Source organism: Moschus berezovskii, chromosome 12 (genome assembly GCF_049115385.1).
Source record: "Moschus berezovskii isolate FMDL1 chromosome 12, NW_MosBer_1.0, whole genome shotgun sequence".
Classification (NCBI taxonomy): domain Eukaryota; kingdom Metazoa; phylum Chordata; class Mammalia; order Artiodactyla; family Moschidae; genus Moschus; species Moschus berezovskii.
In genome coordinates, this window is record NC_142471.1 from 71551718 (window position 1) to 71567498 (window position 15781).

The 15781-nt window shown below is 40.7% G+C and overlaps 1 protein-coding gene across 1 annotated transcript in view; it reads left to right on the forward strand.

Annotated features, from left to right (window-relative positions):
- The window catches only part of SORCS3 (sortilin related VPS10 domain containing receptor 3), a 642617-nt gene that overhangs the window by 551102 nt on the left and 75734 nt on the right, over positions 1-15781 (forward strand). Inside the window, exon 14 of the mRNA XM_055424699.2 lies at positions 553-660. Coding sequence (XP_055280674.2) covers positions 553-660 — 108 coding nt within the window. The remainder of the gene's footprint in view (positions 1-552; positions 661-15781) is intronic.

The window sequence follows — 15781 nt, forward strand, 5'->3', positions numbered from 1 at the left end:
ACTGGTCGACAGATGGAACAGTGCTGCCCAGAACATCTCAGGCAATCACTTGTCCCTAAAAGCCCCTTAAAGTGGCATCAGGGAGTGAAAATGATACTTCATCCATTCTGAACAAATAGGAAATTGCTATTTTTGATCTGGAAGACACACACCTTCCTTCCCATAGGGTACATCCCACACTACTCAATTTATCCGTGTCAAAAACTCCAGAGACTGAATTGATTGTGCTGTAAATTGAACCTCAGGTTCCATTCTGAGTACTTGAAACGTGACACTTCATCCACTAAGCCCTCCTGCCTGGCTTGTTTTTTTTTCCAATTCTAAAATGTTGAAATATTTTTGCAGTTCTTAGGGCTGTCTCTGCCTGGGCCAGGAAATGCCATTTTGATCAATCTCATAATAATATAGAGAGATGTTGAAGATTAATGCCTATTGATAATCCAGACTGCCATAAAATGAGATAAGAGGAAAATTTAATAACCTGAAAAACAGTTGTGAAAGAGTGTGGTTTTCTCTTCAGCTCTCTCTTCCATGTACTTGTTTCCAACCCAGGGTGAGTTTTGACGAGGGCCACTCCTGGGACAAGTATGGTTTCACTTCAGTTCCTCTCTTTGTGGACGGCGCCCTGGTGGAGGCAGGTGTGGAGACCCAGATTATGACGTGAGTACTTCTTTGTGGCTGAGAGGAATCCAGGGGCTTGGTTTCTGCTTCCACGGAGGCCGTGTGTTTTCCCCAGGGAGGCTTACACCGAAGCATTTCAGTCTCTGGGCCAAAGTTTCCTCATCTGTAAGATGCTCACTCCCACCAATTCAAACGGCTACTGACGGGATTACAGAAGCTGGGCTTCTGACAGAAAAGTTAAGGTTTCTCATAGAATTACAGTATTATAACAAATTTCCATTTACCCCAAACCCAAGCAAACAGAAAACTTAAGGCTTCAGATGTGTTTTCCCTTTCCAAAACAGCCCAGTAAAGGACTAAGGATGGGGGCAGAGGGAATAAAGCAGCCAACTTACTGAAAACAGGGAATGTTTAAAGGGAGCCTCCTGGAGTCTGAGAGACACATAAACACAATTACCGTTGTCCCACTTCAGATTCATTTGCTGTGAAAAGTTCTCCATAGTCCTTTACAGTGAGAAGAGATGGTGCGGATATATATCTGAAAACTATAAGCCCCAAAGCACTTTCTGAATATTAAAGAAGATAACTTGATGTTTTCTAAAAATATATCAAAATCTAATTCTCACAAAATGAATGGCCCATGTGTGTTTGTGTGCACTTGTGTATACAGAAGCGTGTGGGGGATGGTTATGGTAATACTTCACCAGGAATACCAAACTGCTCCCCACCTCACCTTCCCCACTCCCGAGAGACTGGAATACTTTACACTGTAATTATTCACTGGACAGAATGAAGGGAGCCTTCTGAGCAAGATTAAGGGGAATTTGCTGTACTGTGGAGTTGTCACAGAAAGGCTTACAGAGTGTTTCTGGACTGGTGTGGGGGAAGGTTGTCTTTTTACTCTAAGAGAGACTGCTGTTCTTTTAACCTTTGTGTTCATTAATTTCTTTATAGCTAGAATCAGTCTTCCCGAAGAGACTGATGAGCTTTGAGGAGGAGGCAAATGGCTAATTCCTATGCTTTACTTTTCCCCCGGAGTGATGTTAAAAAATTATAACTGTAGATATGCAGTTTTGATCAAATGTTATAATCTAGCCCCAGACTGGACTTCTTTTACCATGTTCCTCGGCTCCACTTCCATCCTCATATCCAGAGAGTTGTCCAGCCACTTCTCTGAGTTTTCAGAAATATAGAAAGAACCCAGCCATGATGGCAAATGGTGCACAAATTGGGGAAAACAAGCAAACAAAACAAATGGACAAAAGCCCAGTCCTAAGAAATTCAGCAGAAACACTACAAAGGGGTTTCTTATCTATAGGATTTGTCTACAGCAGGAGTCTTCTTATAGGATTCTCAATGTCCTCGTTATTTAAAATATGTTCATAACAGAATATTTGGCTTCACAGTATGTCTTTAAAATTATTTGGAACAAATACAGCAAAGAACGATTTTAAATTATCTTTAACTCTCTCTCAATTTTCCAAATTATCTGTACAGACTCCTCTCAAACTTCAAGGGTTTGTGAAATGTGTCTTTTAAAGCTTTAACACTAATTTTTGAGCATGTTGTTTGTGTTTGGCACATAGACTCTATGGTTGGAAAGTGAAAGACACGATGTCAAACCCTATGAGGAACTACTATAAATCTTCCCAGGGGATGTATTTCATTTGTAACTGGTGTCCTTAGGTGCAAACGTTTGCCATGACTCTGTCATGTTATGCAGAATACTCTGCCAAGAGATTAAAATGTTTTTGTAGGAACTCCAGGAAGCATATCACAGAATACTAGGAATACCACCTTCTTTTATTGTAAGCTGACTTTTCCAAATTATTTCCCATACTTTGTCACTAGCTATGAAAAGAATGCCTTCCTTTCTGGAACCTCCTAAAAGTTTTAAGTTATGAGTTCCAAACTTTATAAGGCAAAGGTACTTACACTCAAGAAGACTGTGCAATCTGCTTTGAATTTATCAAGCCAGATGTGGCTTTTCAGATCTGATGACAAGCCCTAGAAAATCGACACAGTTCTAGAAGATCAGGCAGTGACAATACAAGTGGTCCTAAAGTTAGCTTTTCCCTGTTTATGTAGCAAAGAGATATACTAGTCCTCCTTTTATTCTGTATTCTCATCTCTTTATATGATATATCCTGCATGCTCCCCGATGTGGCCACTCTGAACTCATCTCATACTTCTCTTGGGCATTACTTTGAATAATAGTGCTTATACACCAATCTCTGCATGACCTGGCACTCCCCAGCAAGTTTAAGGCCACAGTTTAAATTCTGTATTTATCTAATCATAAATGGTAATCCTTTTTTTTCTTAACTTCAGATGGGATTTAGTTGGTCACATGGATATAAAGGAGGTTGACCTCAGGGCTAAACCATTTACTGAGAAGATGATATAGCTCTTCTGTTTTCCTTTCCTCCCCAATAAGACTCCAAGGAGTGTGGTAGTTTTGTTCCCCTTCTACCTTGCTTATCAAGATCTTTTAAATGTTAGCAAGCAGAAAAGGAACTAGTATAGTGCATAAGTTTCTTACATGGGATTTGAGACAGGCAGGTGTTTGTTTTTAATGGAATAAAGTTGAGTTTTGGAAGCAAACACCCAACTGACTATAAACAATTCAAGCTTCCTATTTTTAGTTCAGTTCAGTTCAGTCGCTCAGTCGTGTCCGACTCTCCGCGACCCCATGAATCACAGCACGCCAGGCCTCCCTGTCCATCACCAACTCTCGGAGTTCACTCAAACTCATGTCCACAGAGTCGGTGATGCCATCCAGCCATCTCATTCTCTGTCGTCCCCTTCTCCTCCCGCCCCCAACCTTTCCCAGCATCAGAGTCTTTTCCAGTGAGTCAACTTGTCGCATGAGGTGGCCAAAGTATTGCAGTTTCAGCTTTAGCATCAGTCCCTCCAATGAACATCCAGGATTGATCTCCTTTAGAATGGACTGGTTGGATCTCCTTGCAGCCCCAGGGACTCTCAAGAGTCTTCTCCAGCACCACAGTTCAAAAGCATCAATTCTGCAGCGATCAGCCTTCTTCACAGTCCAACTCTCACATCCATACATGACCACGGGAAAAACCATTGCCTTGACTAGACGGACCTTGGTTGGCAAAGTAATGTCTCTGCTTTTTAATATACTATCAAGGTTGGTCATAACTTTCCTTCCAAGGAGCAAGCGTCTTTTAATTTCATGGCTGCAATCAGCATCTGCAGTGATTTTGGAGCCCAAAAAAACAAAGTCTGACACTGTTTCCACTGTTTTTCCATCTATTTTTAAGTTTTCATTAAATTCAAAGTTTCTGTAGTATGAAAATGACCCGGGGCCCTTTAGATAGCAGAAGTGTAGTCTCTGGAATGATTTCCAGGAGGCAATTTCTGTCTCGATTTTAGGTTTAAAAAGGACTTTAAAACCAAGTGACCCACTAGGATGACCACTGCTTTTCTTCAAGGAATGACCAAGCAAAGACCGAAACAGGAGTTCAAAAAGTTTTATATATCCCTTACGGATTTCAAAGACAGGAAGTCCATCTGGGGACAAGATTGCTTAATCTTGCCATTTAACCAAAAACTTATTAATGATGTAATTCAAATAATGATGCTGGTTATTTGAATTCTGTATCTTTCCTCTTTCGGTTTAACCCTGACTCTGATGCTCAACTAGAGTCAGGCAGAAAGAAAGGCTAACTCATTCACCCTGAGGTTTTATTGCCTTATCCTGTTGCATTCATTTAAGTATTTATAAGTTTGTGATGGTTAATGTTATGTGTCAACTTGACTAGGTCATGAGGTACCTAGATACTTGGTCAGAAATTATTGTGAATGCTTCTGTGAAGGTGTTTTTGGGTGAAGTGAAGTGAAGTCGCTCAGTCGTGTCCGACTCTTTGTGACCCCTTGGACCACCAGGCTCCTCTGTCCATGGGATTTTCCAGGCAAGAATACTGGAGTGGGTTACCATTGCTTTAGCATTTAAACCAATAGACCCAGTAAAACAGATCATTCTCCCTAATGTGGTGAAACTTATCCAATCAGTTGAAAATCTAGAGAGAACTAAAAGGAACTAAAAGACTAACTCTTCCCTGGGCAAGAGAGAATGCTTCTTGCCTGGCTGCATTTGAAATGGGACATGGCTTTTTCTTGCCTTTGACGCCAACTGAAACTTCCACTTTCCTGAGGTTCAAGCTTGGGATTCCACCACTGGCCCTCCTGTGTCTCCAGCTTGCTAAACCGCTCTGCAGGTCTTGGGACATGTCAGCCCCCATAACTGTAAGAGCCGGTTCCATATCATAAGTCTCTCTCTCTGTCTCTCTCCCATCCCTATCTCTGCGGCTTTTTCTATCACTATCTCCTGTTTACTCTGTTTCTCTAGAGAGCCCTGACTACTACATAGTTAATTAATTCAAAGACATTTAATGAGATTCTAATATATTTTAGAGTCTTTTAAGCGGTATTAAAGAGGTAAATATAACTCTTTTTACCTTTAAGGAGCTCTCAGTCCAGTGTGTTGGTGTGGGGGGAAATGAGATACACAATCTTCAGGAAATCCTAGTTAGAAAACCAGGATATAAGTAGAAGGAAGTAAAAACTTCACATATACGAGAGGTGACATATGAGTCAGTCTGGAAGTTTCAATAGCAGTTCACCAGTAGAAAACCAATTTAGGTAATAGAGTGTAAGTTCAAAGAAAGCACACATTTTTAATCGTTTTGCTGAGTACTGTAACTGCAGTGCCTAAAATGGGAGTAAGTGCATAGAAGAAATCAGTCATTATTGGTTGAAAGAATGAGTGACTTCAAAGCAAAGGAAAGAACCAGGAGAGCATATGACTGAAGTTAAGTGATATTAAGCAGTAGAACCTATGAAGGGTCTTAGAGGTTATATTTAGAAATTTGACTTATGTTCAGGGTGTTCTTGAAATTTAAAATATGGAAACACCACTCCTATTCTCAAAACCCTTCTTCAAAACTCTTCTCCAAAGTGGAAGGCTTTCCATTGCCTTTCAGATAAAGTCCAAACTCATTGAATGGTCTGTAAATACCTACACTGAGTCCATGTTTAGAACTCATTTCTGGCCCCCATACTCTAACCTCCCTTCTCTGATTCACTGGTACCTTCCTGCCCCGGGGTCTTCCGCACTTGAATAACCAAGCTTCTAATTATGTTTCAGGTCTCAGCTCATGTATTAGTTTTTCTGGCACATCTTCCTTTAGCCCACAAGAAAGGGTTGGGGTCCCATGTTATTTGTAGTCCTACCTCATTTATTTTTTTCCTTCACAACACTTTGGGCAATACATATTAAAACAGTGGCAATTGGTTTAGTAGCTTCCCCTCCCTCTTCATCTACCCTTAAGATACAGAGATATGTGTCACATGTAAACACACACACAGGCAAACATGCACACAAGCGTGCACACACACACCCAGACTTTAAGTTCCCATGAGGGAAGATCTCTGTGTACCTTATTCTTTGACTACCATTTGCATCGGTTTTGTACTAGCACTGAGATTTAACCATATATATGCATTGATTGATTGAATGCAGAAATGAATGTAATAGACCCCAGATATTCTGAAGTGCTCTATGTGATCAGAATCCAGGAGTTGCACATTATGGGAGCCTGGAGTTGGGGAGGGATCTGAGCGGTGCATGTCTCTATGCAAATGTGCGATAATGAAGCAGGGGGTAGAATGGCAGTGGGCACAGAAGGGCAGTTAGAGAATGAGGAACATCCTAGGAATTTCTTATTTCCTTCACATCCACAGACTCTTTTCAGCTTCCACTTCTACCAGAAGCCAAAACTCAGGAGCATGCAACCTTCTAACACTGTGCTTTTATAGAAGAATTCGTGTGGGGGAGACAGTCCCCAGCTTGCAGGCATGGGATTTGCTTGCTTTTATTGCTCTTTTTTCCACCGTCTCTTCAAAGGTTATTATTTCAACATGCCCTAGGTAACCTTGACAGGAACCATCTAGTCTAGTCTAATTCACAGTGAAATGTGACCATTCTTATTACTTAAGGCTGAGAACGGGGCTGGATGATTGACAAGCCGGAGGGCCTATTGCTGTCTCAGGCAGAGGCTTTCCATTCTAAGAGATGCCCGTGGCTGTTAGAGCACTTGGGTTTCTTTGGTTCGCTGCTGCTGCTGCTGCTAAGTCACTTCAGTCGTATCTGACTCTGTGTGACCCCACAGACGGAAGCCCACCAGGCTCCCCTGTCCCTGGGATTCTCCAGGCAAGAACACTGGAGTGGGTTGCCATTTCCTTGGCCCCCAAATTAGTGTTTTAAGGAGAGCTCTTTTTTGCTTGGCTCAGATGTGGCATCAGATGGAAAAACACTGCTTTTCTGCAGTCTCAAAGCAACATTTGAAATTCTTTCTTGATATGAAATATTTTAACCAATTGGTTGTGATTTAGTTGATCCTTTACAGGGGCCAAGGAGAACCTGGCAGCCTGTCAGGGGAAAAATATTCCCCAAAGGGAGGGGTTCAGTTTCCTTGGAAGAAAGCAGATACTCCCTAGCAGGAACAAGCGTCAGCCAGCCTGCATCTGCTCTTCTCCTTCCTTTGTGTCAGCTGTTGTGCTGAACTCTCTCTCAAAATTGATTTCACTGACATCTCACAGTAATCCCACCAGGTAGATTGTTGTCCCTGGGCAAGGGAAAACACTGAACTTCAGAGAGATTAAGTGCTCATCTCACACATTCAGTAAGAGGAAAACAGAGCAAGGAATGTGAGTTTCAAACTTTAGGCTCAGAACTGAAATTTGAAGAAAGGTACTAGAATTCTCCAAGGATTGTTCACTAAAGGATCACGGTATTTGGGACAAGAAGGGCAGGGATGTTATTCACCAAGAATTTTACTCACTGTGCTGCCAGACACGAAATCACAACAGACCCATTCAAACACAACCTATCTGAAAAAATTTGACAAACACATGAAAACTAGAAAACAAGTAAATGGTAAAGGGGTGGGACAAATTGCAGTTGCCATTAAATATCAAAGAAGTGATTAAAATAGAATAGATATGGCTTTGTGTCTCTGCGGAGAGCAGGGAGCAAAGGTATCCAGGTGTGGAGAAAGTATGAGCAAACATGGAGCAATAAGAACTTGTTTGTCCTGTAAAGGGGAAAGCAAGAAATGGGAAGGGCCAGAAATGCTCTCAGCAAATTGTCTAGGGCCAATTGCCTCGCTGAGTCCCTGTATAAATCCATTTCTAATTGGCATAAATCTCTGATCCATTGTTCCACCAGCAGAACTAATAGCCGAAGTGAAGGGGGAGAGATAATGTTTTTGTAGAAAATTATGCAAACCCCAAAGGTGCAGAGGTTTTAAAGAAAAAAAAAAAGCAAAGACCTTCTTTCTGCTTAAGAGATTGAGACTGTGACTGCATGCTTAGCAAGAAACATGTTCTCAAATACAGCCCTGGTTACACAGAGACCCAGCCCTGGGCTTAAATGTATTGTTTAGCCTCTAGTAACTGCATCCGATAAAGTCATTGGAAATTAACCAGCACTGCTTTCATTGATCTGTTTTTCAATTCTCTGTTGTTTGCTGGAAGAATCTGATTTTACTTTGCCCAAAGTAAGTCATTCGCGTAATCAGCAAATCCAGTGGAACTCTTAAATCATTGCCTCTCAGGCTGGTTGCTGGATTCAGGTCCTTCAGGTTGTCACCAGACTTGTCATCCATTCAGAGGCCTGCTGAGTAGGAGCTAAGGAATACAAAAGCAGAATTCACGCCTACATAGGGGCTTTGGATGATACACCAAAGGGCTTTGGATGATTCTGGGAGATACTGGAATCTGGCAGTAGTCTGGAAAGAAAAGACTTAGGTTGACCAGTAGATGGTGGTGTGGGATGAGTCGTGACTGAGAGTGTGGATTTTGTAGAGTCATACTCCAGGGACAGGTCTCAGACCGCCACTTACCATCCCTCTGATCTTAAATGTCTTACTTACCTTGCTTAGCTTTGGGTTCCTCATGTGAATGTGAGAATTAAGTGCAATAACTAACATTGAGTGACAATTGAGATGCTTTCTCCATAGTTTAATGATCAAGAAATGGGCCACCTGGAGGAAGAACTTTAGCCAACTAGGGGAGAGGTCAGCAGACTCTCTGTGTAAAGATTTTAGACTTTGCAGGGTCTTTCCTGCATCTCCTTGGTTCTTCTGGTCCAGTATGAAAGCCACCATAGACAATATGCAGTGAATCGATATGCGATATGGAAGACAGCATGCAGTGTCTTCCAATGAAAATTCTCTTATAGATGCTGAACTTTGAATTTCATACAATTTTCACATGGTATAAAATGTGATTCTTCATTTGCCTTCCCCTCCAACCATTTTAAGTATAAAAATCATTGTTTGCTTGTAGGCCATCCAGAAGAGGCACTGGGCCAGATTTGCTGACTTTGAACAAGAGGGTACATGCAATTTAATCTTTTATGGTTATTGTTACAAATATTGAATTTTTGAAATGATTTATACAGGCTTCCCCTATCTAGAAACTATTTTAGTTGCTTATGAAGGAAGTGATCTCTTGGTATCCACTGGTGATTGGTTCCAGGGCACTGCTCACCACAGTGGATACCAAAAATTCACAGATGCTCAAATCCTTTATATAAAACGACATAGTATTTGTATAATATCCTTCTACATACTTTAAATCATCTCTGGATTACTTATATAATATTTAATTCAATATAAAAGCTATATATATAGTTCCCAGTGTATGGCAAAGTCAGGTTTTGCTTTTTGGAACTTTCTGGAGGTTTTTTTTTTTTTTTAATGTTTTGTTCCATGGTTGGTTGAAATTGTGGATGTGGAACTGGCAGATATGTTGGGCTAACTATATTGAATTGACAAATCATTGGAAATGATTTCCTCATTTCCTCATTAAGGAAGTTTCCTCATTTCTTATGTTAGCCTTACAGACAAATCTCACCTCTTTCAGGAAGCCCTCCACAGTTCCTCCAGCTCTTACTTATTTTCTTTCATTAAATTCCTACCTTAAGCTTCTGGGTTTGGACCACAGATAAACAGTTTCATCTACGTTTTTCTTAATGGAACTAAAATTTTCAATCGGAAACATCTTGTGGCATTGAGCCCAAATGCCCATCATCCTACAGGCTGCTGGAACTATGTGGAAGCTACCTACTATGCACTGGTTGAGCTATTTCTTGCCCGCCTCTCATTACTCCAGCTGTATCAGCTTACTTATTGTTCATTTAAGTTGACCCCTGGCTCCTGTATGATTTTGGGTTTGTGATTCCCAATATCAACTCTACATTCTTAATTTTATACCTTTATTTTTTTCCTAATAGTCCTTTTTGAAAGTTTTCAAAATATAGTAAAGCACAAAGAATAGTATTACAAACACTTGTGTGCCAACCCCTTGGAATTTAATAAATACTAACATGTTACCATTTTAGCTTTATATTTCTAAAATAAATATGCAGGGTATCCTAGGTACGCTAGCAAAGTAATGCTCAAATTTCTCTAAGCCAGGCTTCAACAGTATGTGAACTGTGAAATTCTAGATGTTCAAGCTGGATTTAGAAAAGGCAGAGGAACAAGAGATCAAATTGTCAACTTCTACTGGATCATCAAAAAAGCAAGAGAGTGTCATAAAAACATTTACTTTTGCATTATTGACTACGTCAAAGTCTTTGACTGTAGATCACAACAAACTATGGAAAATTCTTAGAGATGGGAATACCAGACCACCTGACCTGCCTCCTGAGAAATTTGTATGCAGGTCGAGAAGCAACAGTTACAATTGGACATGGAACAACAGACTGGTTCTAAATTGGGAAAGGAGTACATCAAGGCTGTATATTGTCACCCTGCTTATTTAACTTATATGCAGAGTACATCATGCGAAATGCCTGGCTGGATGAAGCACAAGCTGGAATCAAGTTTGCCAGGAGAAATATCAATGACCTCAGATATGCAGATGACACCACCCTTATGGCACAAAGTGAAGAAGAACTAAAGAGCCTCTTGATGAAAGTGAAAGAAGAGAGTGGATAAGTTGGTTTAAAACTCAACATTCAGAAAACTAAGATTATGGCATCCAGTCCCATCACTTAGGGCAAATAGATGGGAAAACAATGGAAACAGTGAGGGGGCTCCAACATCACAGCAGATGGTAACTGCAGCCATGAAATTAATACATGCTTGCTCCTTGAAAGAAAAACTATGAGCAACCTAGACAGCATATTAAAAAGCAAAGACATTACTTTACCAACAAAGGTCCATCTAGTCAAAGCTATGGTTTTTCCAGTGGTCGAGTATGGATGTGAGATTTGGACTGTGAAGAAAGCTGATCGCCGAAGAATTGATGCTTTTGAACTGTGGTGTTGGAGAAGACTATTAAGAGTCCTTTGGACTCCTGGGAGATCCAACAGTCCATCCTAAAGGAAATCAGTCTTAAGTGTTCATTGGAGGACTGATGGTGAAGCTGAAACCAATACTTTGGCCACCTGATGTGAAGAACTGACTCATTGGAAAACACACTGATGCTGGAAAAGATTGAAGGTTTGAGGAGAAGGGGACGACAGAGGATGAGATGGTTGAATGGCATTGCCGACATGATGGAGATGAGTTTGAGCAAGCTCTAGGATTTGGTGATGGACAGGGAGGCCTGGCGTGCTGCAGTCCATGGAATCGCAGAGAGCTGTATATGGCTGAGCAACTGAACTAAACTGATCCTAGGTAGAGTTGGTCTCCTTGGAGTTGCCCATTTCCAAACCCTTTCCCCTTGCTTCCTACACTAATCAACCACTGCTGTGAATTTGGTGTATATCCTTCTAATAAGGGTATTTATACTTTTAGTACATATTTAATTATCCATAGAAATATATGTGGTATGGGTTTGTCTTTTTAAAATGTCTAATTATCTAAATGCTATTATTCCTCTGTATGTGTCTGTCACTGGGCATTACCTGTGTTGGGACAAATCCATTTGATACAGACACATAGATGCTGTGGCCTTCTGTTGTGATATGAATGTGCATAGTTTATTTCTCCATTTTCCTATCGATGGACATTTAGTTTTTTTCCAGTTTTGCACTATTGCAAACAATATTGTCCTATCTTAACATATTGTCTCCAAATGCATGCACAGAAGTTCTCTGAGCTGCATACCTAAAAATGGAATTGCTGGGTCATGGCGAATTGGTGTTGTCACTTTTATTTTTCACCGTGTTCTAACTGTTTTACATATTGGTCATCTCTGCAGTTATAGTGTAAGGTCTTTTTTAGTCTGAAAGATTCACGAGGTTGGAAACTGTCTTATTTGTCATCCTCCACAGCCCTGAATGTGGATGCCTGTGCATAATTGGGCTCAGCAGATATGTGAAGAGTGAGTAATACTATTATTGAACTGAACTGCAAACTATTTAAGGATAGGAGCTGAACTTTTTTTTCTGATTCTTTTTACTTCTTGGTTCAGGATTTGACACAAAGTAGGAGACTGAGAAATGACAAAGGAAAACCAGTCCCTCCTTACCCTGTTCTCTGTGGCTTATTGGATTCCCAGATATTTCCTCCTCTCTCAAATTTCATCTTGAACATCCATCTTCTCTGCTTTGGTTCTGTCTCTTAGGTTCTCCTTCATCACCAACTCCTGACTTATCTTTCACAGGTTCATGGAACACACTCAATGTTGTGGACTTTAAACATTCAAGCCCATTGGAGGAGCTTATTAAACTTTGAGAAAAGAGTCAAAATTGTTTGGACATTGAATGATTTCTTTCAATGCATTTAAAAATCAACATTTTTTCTTTTGCCTCTTCAGGTCCGAAGCCTTTTAGTCTCTTTCTCAATCTTCCCTTCTTCTCTCCCGGTACTTATTTTCAAACCTTTTAATCCCTGCCTCTTTTCACCATCTCACTCATCATCATATTGTGTACCTAACACAGGCTCCGCATGCAGGATTCCTTGCTGCTGATCCACTGTCTATTTCTATTAAGGTCCAGTTTGTGTCTCACATTTACTCAGTGCAATTCCTCTGTAGCTGCTGACCTCCTTCACCACTAATCCCTTCTGTTCCCTAATGGGAAAACAGTCAGGTGGCATGGAAGCACTCAGAAAGTCAAGGATGTGGCCTGAATTTCTGGAGACCAACAACTGATGGCCTCCAAGCCTCACCTTTCTAGGGCACTTTCTGCTTTGAGTTGAAATTGGTCCTTGGCAGCTTCCTCCATGGAAGCAGAGAGGAGGGCTTATGGAGGCAGGAGGTAAAGGAGGCGAGGGAGCCTAGGTCTTTCAGAGAGAACTGAACTCTCTAGGAACTCCTGAAGAAGGGCACAGGAATCCATCTGTATCAAGTAAGTATACAAGAACATTGAATATTTATTTATTCAGTGGTATGTATTGAGTACCCACTGCAAGGTAGACACTGTTCTAAGCGCTCTAGGAGCTGAGCTAAGGCATAAACAGTACAGTCAAGGTCTCTGCTGATGGAAGGGTGCTATGTTCTACAGCCTCTTCTACACCCTATAAAAGAGAGCACATTTGTATGAGGTTTATTTCAGCACTAGTATTTATGGAATATTCTCCATAATCAAATTTTTAGTGGTGGTGGTGATGGTGGTGGTAGCGGTGGTGGTGGTGGTGTGTATGCATCTGTGTGTTACAGAAAGAGAAAGAGGGGGGTAGGGAGAGAGAGATTTCAGGATTGCTTCTAATTTCCAAAGTCTTTAACTCTAGTTGAGAACTGTGATTATTGCTTATTTCTTAGTCTGAGAAAGAAGACCACTGTCAGTGAATGGAAGGGAATATCACAGATATTAAAAGTGGTTATCTCTAGTGAGGCTTTTATGTTCCCATCTATAGATTTTTATAGTTTTCAATTTTTGTAATAATGCATTCTTTTTATAATGAGAAAATGGAAATCATTTATCAAAATGTACTCATGAAATAAAAAGTATCTTCCAGATAATGAAAGAATAGAGGCTGCATTTAGGCATGTGTAGATGATGGTTTGCATCACACTTACTCTACCTTTGAGGTCATGACCTAAAGGAAGGGAGAGTGTTAACTACCTACCATCACTCCTCAATGCTAACTAATGCTCTGAGTAAATTAATACCAAGTCATTTCAAATAAGAAAGCTACTAGAACCTAATCAAATACAAGAAGGAAAAAAGATAAATCCTATTTGTAAAATAAAAATTCAGGAAATTACTAGATAGTGGCTTTGGATGAAGCAGTGCTCTAAATAATTTTTTCAAGGTCATCTGTTTAATTTATGCTTCATTTGTAAGTTATTGTGTATTTTAAAAATTAATGAAATATTTAATTATAGCAGGATTGCCTGTGACCTTTTGTGAAATGACTTCATCATAAATCTACAGGTATTTCAGAACTGTTTTCCAGGTTTCTAATAATTTGCTCTCAAATTAATGACATCCAGCCAGTGAAAGGCGTCGAGGCAGGGTAAAAGGTTTGAGTTGGGATTTGCAGTTTCCTAGCAATGGCTAATTCTGAATCCTGGACGGAGGTGCCATAGAAGATGGTGTGTGACTCAATGGAATCCACAGCTGGTTTAATTGTTTACTTAGAAGAATGAGAAATAAATCCAGTGTGTCAATAGGGGAAATTGCAAGTCACCAGACTATCATTGCAGAGCCTTTGACTTGAAGTGAAATGAAAGTCGTTTGGTCGTGTCTGACTCTTTGTGACTTCATAGATACAGTCCATGGAATTCTCCAGGCCAGAATACTGGAATGGGTAGCAATTCCATTCTCCAGGGCATCTTCCCAACCCAGGGATTGAACCCAGGTCTCCCACATTGCAGATGGATTCTTTACCAGCTGAGCCACCGGGGAAGCCCACCTTTGACTTGGGGCATATTTATCTACATGTCAGTGTGAAGGCAACACCTGGACCAATGGAGCATCCTTCTTCCCTAGTACCCACAAGGATTCTCCCTCATTTGTGAACTGAAGGTTTATGCCTTCTTTCTAGCCTGCCGACCACCCATGAAGTCTAATTTAGATTCTGTCACCCTCCCTAGTATCTCTGACCTTCACCCACCTTAGGAGCTTGATGAGAGCAACTAAACTGTCTCTGGAGGGGGGCTTATTTCCCAGAGACCAGGCTACATCATTGTCTATGTCATTCTGATGAGTCATTTGATCTGTTAGACTATGCAGAGGAATGCCACATCTTAGCACATCATAGATAATGCTCTCTTAGAAGAACCTAGTAGCTCAGTTTATAGTTCCAGAGTTGCAGGCTAGAGTTTGGAAAACCCAGAACTCTCTAGATACAAGAGCCTTAAGGAAAAACCAGCAAAGTGTGGAAAGTGGGTCTTGACTGAAGCCTTCCCTGGTCAACCATAGCACCTTCCTACCCCGTGTTCCTCCAGCAATTACTCATGATACTATTGTCATATCTGATGTTCCATGACTCATCCTGCAAGACACAGAGGTTTCCCATGAAAAACAGCCAGCCAGGAGAAAGACTTGGGGTTCAGGCGACTTGGACTCTACTCCTCTATGTTTGTGAGCAGACCACTACCTAGGCTTTGGTTTCCCCAGTTAGCAGGTGAAGGGTTTCAGCCAAATCGAGCACTAAGACTTTATAGCTTGGTTTGTTCATTTTCATGCCCCAGGGACTTCCAACTAGAGGCCAAGCCAGTGAAGATTGTCATAGTACAGGTACAGGTACATAGTTCTCCATGTAGTAAATGCTTTAGACCTTGAGACAAATTGGGCCATGATTGGAGCTCTCTAGATAACACCTTCTCTGCCCATTTCTCTTTTCTTATTTACAACAACTGTACTTTCAGTTTTATATATTTCATGGTGTTTCTGTCTTTTATTTAAGCAACCTAATAGACCCCCATACCCATACGTCTGTGCCAAACAGTGCAGTCAGATGATTGCTAATGAGTCACAAAATGCTTGAAAAGGGATTTGAAGTCTTGTTGAAAACACAGTGCTGAGAACCATGTTATAACATCAGCAGCAATCACTTCAATTGGACTCCTGGCTCCAACACCTGTTCACTGCATAACCTTTTTATGTGAGCTATTTAGCTTCTTTGAGCCTTAGCTTCCCTATCTGTTACATGGGAATCATAAATGAGAATAATTCACACAAAGTGGTTAGCACATTATAAATTTCAATAAATGATCACTAATATTGGTG